Source organism: Cervus elaphus, chromosome 11 (assembly GCF_910594005.1).
Source record: "Cervus elaphus chromosome 11, mCerEla1.1, whole genome shotgun sequence".
In the NCBI taxonomy this organism is placed as follows: domain Eukaryota; kingdom Metazoa; phylum Chordata; class Mammalia; order Artiodactyla; family Cervidae; genus Cervus; species Cervus elaphus.
The window spans coordinates 101,905,843-101,918,137 of record NC_057825.1 but is presented as its reverse complement, the minus strand read 5'-3'; the positions used below and the strand labels follow the sequence as shown (position 1 = coordinate 101,918,137).

General features: G+C 38.9%; 1 protein-coding gene across 6 annotated transcripts in view; it reads left to right on the top strand.

The window, feature by feature from the left end:
- The window catches only part of ANAPC1 (anaphase promoting complex subunit 1), a 100,166-nt gene that overhangs the window by 33,619 nt on the left and 54,252 nt on the right, over nt 1-12,295 (top strand). For all 6 annotated transcript variants that reach the window (XR_006343702.1, XM_043918781.1, XM_043918782.1 and 3 more), the window contains exons 20-25: nt 1,845-1,936; nt 2,749-2,897; nt 8,199-8,277; nt 8,675-8,711; nt 8,789-8,859; nt 10,919-11,097. Coding sequence is in view for 5 of the 6 variants with exons in the window: in XM_043918781.1 (XP_043774716.1) it covers nt 1,845-1,936; nt 2,749-2,897; nt 8,199-8,277; nt 8,675-8,711; nt 8,789-8,859; nt 10,919-11,097 (607 nt within the window). In the remaining variant the exon portion in view is untranslated. The remainder of the gene's footprint in view (nt 1-1,844; nt 1,937-2,748; nt 2,898-8,198; nt 8,278-8,674; nt 8,712-8,788; nt 8,860-10,918; nt 11,098-12,295) is intronic.

The following is a 12,295-nucleotide window of genomic DNA, read 5'->3' as shown; positions in this document are numbered from 1 at the left end:
TCCATAAGCCACAGAACTGTTTGAAGGGATCCATTGTGTAAGGGCCATGGGTCAGGCTGGTGTTGCAGGTATTTGTCCTCAGATGAGTGGAAGAGGCACAAGAGTGTGTTACACAGTGAGGGTAACCTGTTTGGCTTTCATTTTGACACCATGACTGTGGTGGAAAGTCTATAATGACATCTGCTGTTTTTATAATGATGCCTTAGATTCATATAGTGTTTGAAAGTGAAAGTTGCTCAGGCGTGTCCGACTCTTTGGGACCCCATGGGCCATACAGTCCATGGAATTATCCAGGCCTGAATGCTGGAGTGGGTAGCCTTTCCCTTCTCCAGGGGATCTTCCCAACCCAGGGATCGAACCCAGGTCTCCTGCATTGGAGGCAGATTCTTTACCAGCTGAACCACAAGGGAAGCCCAGGAATACTGGACTGGGTAGCCTATCCCTTCTCCAGAGGATCTGCCCGACCCAGGAATTGAACTGGGTTCTCTTGGATTTTAAGTAAATGCTTTACCAACTGAGCTGTCAGGGTTTAAACTAACAAAACTGTACTTTGCATGTAGAAATTGTCAAAGTAGGTATTACAATCCCTGTTTCAGTGATGAGGAAACATGCTTAAGTTTTGGGGGGAAAATTTTCTTTTTTGGTGTGGACCATTTAAAAATTTATTTATTTATTTATTTATTTTTGGCTGTAGTGGGCCTTCGTTGCTGCTCGAGCTTTTCTCTAGTTGTGGTGAGTGACAGCGCTCTAGTTGCTGTGCAGGCTTCTCGTTTGGGGGGCTTCTCTTATTGTGGGGCCTGGGCTCTAGATGTGTGGGCTTCAGTAGCTGCAGTTCCTGGGCTCTGGAGCACAGGGTCAGTAGTTGTGGTGCACAGGCTTATTTGCTCCGCAGCATGTGGGATTTCCTGGACCAGGGATGGAACCCATGTTTCCTGCATTGGCATGCGGATTCTTTACCCCTGAGCCACCAGGGAAGCCTCTCGAGTTTGTTTTTAAGAACAGGTGTCATTTGCTAGATGTTGGTTCTCTTTGCTGGTCCTTTGTTGTCCCAGTCTGGTCTTCCCTGTCTTTCAGGCTCTTGTAGTGGATCCACAATAAGATTGTTCTGATGGTATTTTTAAGTCTTTTCTAGCACCTTGTGTTTGGTTCTGAACTCAAAATGTTTATACTTAGGTGTTGTTTGAGCCTTTGTGACCATTGGTGATAAAGTTAAATTTGAATTAAAATGCCAACCTCTGAGTTAAAGTTGTAGTATATTTTCTAATTTATGTTACCTTCCTTGAGATACTGAAATTTTTTTCTGAGACATGACAGTTTTAATTGATGGTTGGTTTCTCTTAATGACAAGGCATTACTATGAGGAAGATACTTTTGTAATGAAATGATTTTCAAACCCTAATCATGGCTCTCCAAAATAGGTAAAATTGGTAGAATGCTTTACACTTTATAAGGTATTTCTCATACATACTATTTAATCTTAAAAGCTTGAGGGTGAGTTGAGTGCTGTTCTACCATTTTTTAGAAGAAAAATTATTGAGATTCAGAAAGTTGACTTCCTGAAGATCACACAGTTAATAAATTAACAGAGGAGAAATTGCAGCACCATTTTCACAGCAGTTTTACCCTCAAAATTTATCTATCAGAAGGAGTTTTGGTTTCATTTGTCATACTAGGCACTTTAAAGTCCAGAAATAAAATATAGAGACTCTAAATGTGGTTGTCTTCTTTCTCCTAAGTAAATGTTTTAAATTATAAAGCAACTGATGAGTCTTCTTAAACTGTTTGGGACGAGAATGCCATAATACCTTGCTTGTTATTTCCTTTTATATGTTCTGTTGTTTCAGGGACTTAAAATTGGAGCCTTACGTAGATCATTACTATAGAGACTACCCAACACTTGTCAGAACTACTGGACAAGTGTGCACAATTGATCAAGGTAAGTGTTGTGCTATTAAAGATTTTCTCAACAGTGTAGTGACCTTTGCTTGTATTTTTCTTGGTAAATAGCAGAGGATATTTTTCTTACTGTTAACCTCTAAATCAGGGGTAGTGTCTTTCCACCAGGCAGATTTTAATTTGTAGTGTTTGATCTGACTTGTAGTAAGCCATAGCTTCTTCAGTGTGGGGGGCGGGGGGGTGGGGCAAGGATTTTACTCATCCCCAAGGTTCTGCCTTCAAAAGCTTAGAGCTTCCAGTGCCAAGGATGCTTTGCTATCCTGTGTGGTCCAGTTAGTAACCACCCACTGTGTGCTAGTTTAGTTAATTATACTAAAAATTCAATTCCTCAGTTGCCCTGGCCACATTGCAAGTGCTCAGCGGTCATACGGGGCTGGTGGTTGCCATATTGAACAGGACAATTTCGTAGCCATTGTATTATTGTCTTAGACTCTGAGTTAAACGGACTCAGGTTGGGGCCCAGTTGCTAAAGCAGAATCCTGGGTTTCTTGTCTTTTCTCATCGTTAGAGTTAGGGCAGAAAATTTTGGTAACATTCTTTATATGCCTTGAACATAAGAATTCGCTAAATTTCCATCCAGGATCAGATAAAATATTAGTTAAATTCCACATATTATAGTGTGATCAGATACTTACTGTGGCAGAAAACATGAAGCATTTTGGAGAATATGGAAAAAGTGTGACTCTGATTGTTTTCAAATGACAGGTATTGTTGATTATCTTTCCTTTGAATTAAAACAGTATTGTTTTAGTGTATTCTTGTATCTTTATGAACATTTATCTAATTCTGAAGGTCAAACAGGATTTATGCAGTATCCATCATTTTTCACTCCTGAGCCACCTAGTGTTTATCAGTGGGTGAGTTCCTGTCTGAAGGGTGAAGGAATGCCACCCTATCCTTACCTCCCCGGAATCTGTGAAAGAGGCAGACTTGTTGTCTTGGTATGTATTCAGTGTGTTTCCAAACTTGTTTCCTTTTTCCTTTTTATCTTTCAATGTAATTTAAAAAATTGTCATATAGAAAAATTACCTTTCCCCCCCCATTTTGTGTATTGCTCTGTGGATTTCAATAAATGTTGAGTTCATGTAATCCCTCCCATAATTAGAATTCAGAATGGTTCCATCAACCCCCTCAGAAAATCTCCTCCTGCTTTTGAGATTCATTCACGTATTACTGTAGCAGCAGTTCATTGCACTTAATTGCTGAGTGTTGGCTATACATACATTGTGTGGATATATCATGGCTGTACATTGTGTGGCTATATCAGATTGGCTTATCCATTCATCCATTGAAGATACTTGAGTTGACTCTAGTTTTTAAGCAGTTATGAATACAGCTGCCATAGACATTCATGTCCAGGTTTTTGTGTGAACAAAAGTTTTCATTTCTCTAGGGTAGGTACCCAGAGGTGGGATTGATGTCCATATAGCAAGTATACATAAGATTAATATATTTAAGAAACTGTAAGCTCTTTTTCAGAGTCTCTGTTATTGTCATTGTTGTTCAGTTGCCAAGTTGTGTCCAGCTCTTTGTGACCCCATGGATTGCAGCACACCAGGCTCCTCTGTCTTTCAGCGTCTCCCAGAGTTTGCTCAAATTCATGTCCATTGAGTCAGTGATGCCATCCAACCATCTTTTCCTCTGCCACCCTCTTCTCCTTTTGCCTTCTTCCCAGCATCAGGGTCTTTTCCAATGAATTGGCTCTTCGCAGCAGGTGGCCAAAGTATTGGAACTTTAGCTTCAGCATCAGTCCTTCCAATGAATATTCAGGGTTGATTTCCTTTAGGATGGACTGGTTGGATCTTCTTGCAGTCCAAGGCGCTCTCAAAAGTCTTCTCCAACACCACAATTCTTTTTTTTTTTTTCTCATTTATTTTTATTAGTTGGAGGCTAATTACTTTACAGTATTGTAGTGGGTTTTGTCATACATTGACATGAATCAGCCATGGAGTTACATGTATTCCCCATCCCGATCCCCCCTCCCACCTCCCTCTCCACCCGATTCCTCTGGGTCTTCCCAGTGCACCAGGCCCGAGCACTTGTCTCATGCATCCAACCTGGGCTGGTGATCTGTTTCACTATAGATAATATACATGTTTCGATGCTGTTCTCTCGAAACATCCCACCCTCGCCTTCTCCCACAGAGTCCAAAAGTCTGTTCTGTACATCTGTGTCTCTTTTTCTGTTTTGCTTATAGGGTTATCATTACCATCTTTCTAAATTCCATATATATGTGTTAGTATGCTGTAATGTTCTTTATCTTTCTGGCTTACTTCAATCTGTATAATGGGCTCCAGTTTCATCCATCTCATTAGAACTGATTCAAATGAATTCGTTTTAATGGCTGAGTAATATTCCATGGTGTATATGTACCACAGCTTCCTTATCCATTCGTCTGCTGATGGGCATCTGGGTTGCTTCCATGTCCTGGCTATTATAAACAGTGCTGTGATGAACATTGGGGTGCACGTGTCTCTTTCAGATCTGGTTTCCTCAGTGTGTATGCCCAGAAGTGGGATTGCTGGGTCATATGGCAGTTCTATTTCCAGTTTTTTAAGGAATCTCCACACTGTTCTCCATAATGGCTGTACTAGTTTGCATTCCCACCAACAGTGTAAGAGGGTTCCCTTTTCTCCACACCCTCTCCAGCATTTATTGCTTGTAGACTTTTGGATAGCAGCCATCCTGACTGGCGTGTAATGGTACCTCATTGTGGTTTTGATTTGCATTTCTCTGATAATGAGTGATATTGAGCATCTTTTCATGTGTTTGTTAGCCATCTGTATGTCTTCTTTGGAGAAATGTCTGTTTAGTTCTTTGGCCCATTTTTTGATTGGGTCATTTATTTTTCTGGAATTGAGCTGCAGGAGTTGCTTGTATATTTTTGAGATTAATCCTTTGTTGCTTCATTTGCTATTGTTTTCTCCCAGTCTGAGGGCTGTCTTTTCACGTTACTTATAGTTTCCTTTCTTGTGCAAAAGCTTTTAAGTTTCATTAGGTCCCATTTGTTTATTTTTGCTTTTATTTCCAATGTTCTGGGAGGTGGGTCATAGAGGATCCTGCTGTGATTTATGTCGGAGAGTGTCTTGCCTATGTTCTCCTCTAGGAGTTTTATAGTTTCTGGTCTGACATTTAGATCTTTAATCCATTTTGAGTTTATTTTTGTGTATGGTGTTAGAAAGTGTTCTAGTTTCATTCTTTTACAAGTGGTTGACCAGTTTTCCCAGCACCACTTATTAAAGAGGTTGTCTTTTTTCCATGGTATATCCTTGCCTCGTTTGTCGAAGATAAGGTGTCCATAGGTTCGTGGATTTATCTCTGGGCTTTCTATTCTGTTCCATTGATCTATATTTCTGTCTTTGTGCCAGTACCATACTGTCTTGATGACTGTGGCTTTGTAGTAGAGTCTGAAGTCAGGCAGGTTGATTTCTCCAGTTCCATTCTTCTTTCTCAAGATTACTTTGGCTATTCGAGGTTTTTTGTATTTCCATACAAATTGTGAAATTCTTTGGTCTAGTTCTGTGAAAAATACCGTTGGTAGCTTGATAGGGATTGCATTGAATCTATAGATTGCTTTGGGTAGAATAGCCATTTTGACAATATTGATTCTTCCAATCCATGAACATGTTATGTTTCTCCGTTTCCAACACAATTCAAAAGCATCGTTTCTTTGGTGCTCAGCCTTCTTTATCGTCAGTCTTTCACAGCTGTACATTACTAATGGAAAAACCATGGCTTTGACTATACGACCTTTGTTGGCAAAGTGATGTGTCTGCTTTTTAATATACTGTCTAGGTTTGTCATAACGTTTCTTCCAGGAAGGAAGCATTTATTAATCTCATTTATCTGTTCATGCATCTGTATTTCCACCATCAATGTGTGAGTGTTCCAGTTTCCCTGCATGCATCCCAGTCAGTGAGTGGTATTGTCGTGATTTATAAATTTTTTCCTTCTGATAGATGCGCGGTGATCACTCATTGTGGTTTTAATTTGCGTTTTCTAAATGGCTGGTGGTACTGTGAGTGTGTCTGCATGGAGGTTTTCTCAGATACGTGGGTTTGAAGCGTTTTCTCCTGTGGTCTGTCCTGTCCTGTTGTCCTCTTAATGCTTCCTTTGTAGAGCACAAATGTTTAATTGTGATGCAGCCAGGTTATCCACTTTTTTCTGTATGGATAGTGCATTTGGTGTCATGTCTGTGAGCTCATTGTCCAAGTCAGAAAGATTTTCTCCTGTTTTTGTCCAGAAATTTTAACAGTTTTATGTTTTATATTTAGATCCATGATCCATTTTGTTAAATTTTTTTTTATCAGATGTGAGGTTTGCGTTGAGATTTTTATTCCATTTGAATGGTCAGTTTTTTTTTAACATCAATTGTTGGGAACACTATTCTTTCTCTTTTGCACTTTTTCGGAAATCAGTTGACATATTTGTAGGTCTGTCTCTGGACTTTTTATTCTAGCCCATTGGTCTGTGTTGTGGTCCACACACTCTTGATTACTGTAGCTTTATAATCAGTCTTAAAATTGCTTAGTATAACTCTTCCTTCCATTACTTTTATTTTTTTAAATTATTTTAGCTATTTTAATTCCTTTGCTTTTCCTTTAAATTTTATAATCGGCTTGTCTATAGCTACAAAAAAATCCTACTTGGATTTTTTTTAATGAAATAATTTTTATTTAAAAAATTAACTCACATTATTATACACAGTTAATCCAAGATCAGAGCTGATTCAGATAGAATCAAAGGGTGTCAGTAAAGGTAAGTTCCTTCACAATAACGTCCCTTGGTCCCCTTATACTGGAGCAGCCTGCCTAGAGGTCTTCTGTGGACCTTTCTTGAGATGGGGCTTTCCTAGACTTATAGGAGAACCAGATCTTTTGTCTCCTGTCTCAGATATCACTGGACTAGATAAATGTCCTTGCTCCCCACCTGTCTTCTCCTTTATTCTATTTTCTGCTTCCTTCATGTTGAGAAAGGTTTCAGTACCCCCTATGGCTCTGAAATAGACATGCAGAATGGTGATTCTGCTTTTTTTAAAAAAACACTGATAAAATATACATAGCATAGTATTATTTTAATTGTTTCTAAGTGTACGATTCAGTGGCCATCAGTCCATTCACAATATATTAAGAGCAGCTCAATACTTTTTCATTCCTTGCTGCTTATGTGGAAACATTTAGGTGAATTCACCAAATACTTCGGTTCTGTACAACTCCGCTAAAATGGGGTAGACTCAGTGTTATAGCTACCCAAGAGGGGGCCAGAGATACTTGAATAAGCCAAAGGTGTTCCGTGTCCAACTTACACTAGTCAACTTACAAATATTCATGTTATATCATATTTTTCTTAGATACGATGTCAACTGCTTTCAGGAATCTATCATTTGTAGTGTTTGTATTGGTTTATAGTTAGGACTTGAAGACTCTCCAGCATTGTGCTGAAATTTTAATATGATCATGCTGCCACTTCCTTTCCAAAAAAAAAAACTGCAGGTGCAGATCTTAGTGGTAATAGCAGATATTCAAAGGAGAACTTTGAAGGCTGAAATGGAGAAGGGCCTAGAGGAGTAGAGAGTTAGGGTTCACCTCACCCCAAGCAAGTCAGGGTGCTAGTGGTAAAGAGCCCACCTGCCAATGCAGGAGACATGAGAGACCTGGGTTCAGTCCCTGGGTCGGGAAGACCCCCTGGAGGAGGGAATGGCAGCCCACCCAGTGTTCTTGCCTGGAGAGTCCCATGGACAGAGGAGCCTGGTGGGCTACAGTCCACAGGGTCGCAAAGAGTCAGACACGACTGAAGCGACTGAGCATCCACTCAACACAAATGACCCAAATGTCGATCAGTCTGTAAGTAGATAAGCAGAGGTTGGTACATATGTCTAATGGAATACCCCTCAGCATTGAAAAGAAAGAAACTGCTGATACACACAGTAATGTGGATGAATCTCACAGAAGTGCGAAGTTAATGAAATAGGACACAGACGACAACATGTTCTGTGACTCCATTTGCATGATACTGAAGAAGATGCAAAATACAGGAAGAGAAAAAAGATGCGTTATTTATTCGCAGTGATTCCCAAGGGCACTTTCTGGTGTGATGCAAGCATTCTGTGTCCTGAAATGTGGTTATATGATTGTATAACATTTGTCAAAACACAGAGCTCTATATCTAAAATGGGCTAGTTTTCCTGTCTGTGCTTATGCCTCAAGAGTTTAAAAAATAATGTTAAATTTCTCCTTATGCAGAGTATTGCACTCTACATACTTGGTGACGAAAGCTCTCTTTCTGATGAATCCTCACAGTATTTATCCAGAATAAGTATAGGTAAGTCAGTCAAACATTAGGCTTCCCCAGACAAATTTTTATAGATGTCAGTATCAGAGTTGAAATAAAAAAATTAAAACTTTTCTAAGTGTACTTCAGGTGCTGTGTCTTGCTTCATTTTAGAGGTGACAAAATCACATAGTTCTAGTCTTGAGTCCACAACAACTTTCAGAGACCAAGATTACTTAAAATCTGACAAACTACATTTTCAATATGTCTGAAAAGGGCTCTTTTAGCCCCAGGGAAATGATTATACTTTCCAACCTGCCAGAGTACTGCTTATTTTATTGTTTTCTAGGAGTTGTTTATCTGTAATCTCTCTTTCCAAGTGTCTTCTATATGTTGCATGCTTTCTTTACCAGGATAACTATCAAAATAAAGTTTTGTTCTGTTTTAGCCCCCCAGAAGCCACAAGCAGAACAAGAGGAGAGCAGGTGACTTTTATTCAGCTTGTACTTTTACACTGTTTCATGACTTCATGTTTAATAACCTCATGTTTGTTCTCTTGCAGGTTTAGTTTCAGACATTCTACATCAGTTTCTAGCCTAGGTGAGAGATTAGTTGTCTGGATGACTAATGTAGGTAAGGTCATCTTTGTTATCTTTCATGTGTCTTTGAAATCCTTTCCTTGGACTGCTCCTTCCTAACCAGGCCCTGTATCCTCAGAGCTCACTAGAGCTGGGAGGCTTGAGAAGGCAGGGCCTCTCTACAGAAGGATCCCACGGGGTTGAGATGATGGCCCCCTGAGCCACCCTTTCTTTGCCTTACAGTCTCACAGCTTCCCTCTACTAATATCTGGGGTCCCAGCCTTTTCTCCTTTGGTGGGTGGAAAATCTTTGTCCTTCCTCTGAGACAGTAGAGGCTGTGTCTTTGTAGAGTGGCCCCAGAATGGGGAATGCTAGTCACTACACATTCAGATTTGAAGCTGTTAAAATACTCAGATATCAGAAATGATTATTTCTGGCAAAATCTAAAAGTAATGGGAATATATCTTAGAGTATGCTTTTGAATGATACAGGCCAGGGATTTTATGCTCCAAGAGGCTGATTCACCTGGGACAAGGGAAAGGAAGGCAAAGAGTTTATTCTCTCTTCCTAAAGATTGTGCCTTCTGGTTTTAAGCTGAGTAAGCTACCAAAACTTTGTATAAAAATGAACTAAAATGTTTTAAAAATATTAACACTATGAAAACATAAAAAATGAGGATGTTATAAAATAGTATGTTAGAAAGTAGTGCTTTAATGAATGTTTAATGAAACAAGAGGTTTCTGAATTCTTATTTAGAGAATATTCTAAATGACTTGAGTTTTTCACTCTTCTTTTTTGTTATGCTTCCTTGAAAATTCCAATAATTGTCATGTAGTATTACCAATAAGATACTTATGCTGAAAAATATTGGATGAGTTCTATTCATTTGTATATTACATAGTATTTAGTGTAAGTGTCATTCTCAAATAAGGTAACATTTTTACCTCTGTTATTAACCAATTTTCTATGTTAATAAATATGTAAAATATAAAATTTAGAAAATCATTTCAGAAAAAATTAACCTGAGGCTGTGAAAAATTTTTAAATGAAATATGGTATACATACAAGAGAGTATATGAAATGTGTTTAGAGAATAGTAAAATGAACATTGATGTCCTGGTCACCCACTATTAGAAATACAGCATTGTCAGTGTAGTAGAAAGCCCTGTGGATCTAGTCCTTTATATCCTTCTGTCACACACCTTACTGCTACAGGTAACCATTGATGCAACACCCATCCTCAATTTTGTGTTACCGTCTGTCATTTTTTTTTTTTATCACCTTCGTATATTACTTAGTGTTGTATGTTTTTTAACTTTATGTGACTCAGGGTAGATATAAGTATGTTTTTTACTACCTTATTTTCCTCAATATTATTTACAGATTCATCCATGTTGACTCACGTAGCAGAAAGTCATTCATTCATTTTCACTGCTATGTAATCACAACTTACTTATCTATTCTGTTGATGATGGAAACTGGACTCTTTCCTCCCTTACCTTTTTTTGCATAATGAACGGTTGCTAATGAATATTTTAATGCTTATGTCCTTGTTCCACATGCACAAGTTTCTGTGTAGCTACTGACGGACTGTAGGGGCGAACCTGACTATACATGCTGTGTTTTCCAAGGTGGTTGGACCCGTGTGCACCACCATCCTCTGGAAGAGAATTACTGTTGCTCTATGTAGTTCCCAACACTTGGTGTTGATTGCCTCTAGTATATGTCTGTCAAATGAGTATGAATTTTCATTTCCTAGTGGTTTTAATTTGCATCTCCCTGATCACTCATTGGACAGAGCATCTTTTCGTATGTTTATTGACCATTTGTGTTTCCTCTTAGGGAATTGTCTTTTTGTCCTTTGATTTTCCTATTGGATTGTTTGTGCTTTTTTCTTAAAGATTTTAGGAATTTCCCCGCCCCCCCCCCCCCCCCCCCCCCCCCCCCCCCCCCCCCCGCTAAAGAAAATTGATGTCAGGATGCTGGTCTGGTAGCAGAATGAATACAATTGGTTTCTTGCTATTTGTTAGGGTAGAGTTTACTAACTTCATTCGGAGGATTGGGATAGTGGTTAAGTCTGACCGAAGAATTTTCTCTCTTCCTTCTGTCACAAGGTTTCACTTTAAGAGACTTGGAAACGCTTCCCTTTGGAATAGCTCTTCCCATCCGAGATGCAATTTATCACTGTCGGGAGCAGCCTGCTTCAGACTGGCCGGAAGCTGTCTGCCTCTTGATTGGACGTCAGGATCTTTCCAAGCAGGCCTGCGAAGGAAACTTGCCCAAAGGAAAATCGGTGAGTATCACCATAGAAAGTCCATGTTCAGTTTTAGCCTCAGTAGAATTAGAGTAGAGCTGTCCTCCGTTTTCCTTTAAGAATTTTTGCAAGTGTATGTGTCAGGTTATCTTTTATATTATCTGCTAGATAGATATGCCTTAAAATAGGATAAATTTTATTCATTGTAAATTGAACATGGAAATAGATTTTGTGAATGCTCTGTCTTACCTTTCTTTGCCTTAAGTCAGGACAAGTGTTGAGTCAACAGACAGCTGCCATGACTGATTCCCTGCTTGTGCCACGTTAGTAATTAACCGCTGCTGCTGTTTGTTTAGCTGGCAGCCCCGTGGACGGTAGCCTGCCAGGCTCGTCTGTCCATGGGATTCTCCAGGCAAGAATACTGGAGTGGGTTGCCATTTCCTATTCCAGGGGTTTGTCCCGACCCAGTGATTGAATCTGCATCTCATGCATTGGCTGGCAGATTCTTTACCACTGAACTGCCAGGGAAGCCCACATCTATCTTTTAATCTGCACTTAAGTAAGAAGTTTTAGGTGAATTAGTGTTTGTCTTATTTTAAACAGAAAACCAAAATTTTTTGGTTAATAATATGATTATCTTTCCCTCAACCAAGAATAAGTCATTAGCATTTAGACCTCTTTTGTTACTATGAATGAGACCATCATTAGCCTTAAAGCCAAATGATACTGATAATCGTTCATCTGTATTTATATGTCCTTTTAAGTAATTCTGGCTAAATTCAGTTTGTTCAGTTACTTGAGGTTACATTTTGTAACTTGTCTCAAATTTAATTTATCAGCTATTTGGGTCTAAATTTTATTGCTGACTGACCAATTGGAATATAGTTTCTTGTAAAGTTAGATATACCATATAAATTATAATAAATTTTTAGCAACTAAAGTCAGACTGATTTTTAGTCATATCTTCCAGTAATCTTTTTTCTGGTTAATGTTGCTTTCACATTAAATGTTGCAAGATTTTAGCCTTTCATCTAGGAGTTAATCTTTTGTGAAAGGAGTAGAAAACTGTGAGAAAACAAGTTTTCTGCTATTTCTTCTGTTTTGAAGTCTGATTGAATCATTTGGCCTGGGAAGGTAAAGCACATACTAAGCTTATGAGGACAGAATGATAAGCGGCAATTAACTCTCCTCACTTGTTTTGCTGCGTTTAATTCCTTTCCTTTTTTTTTTTTTCTTT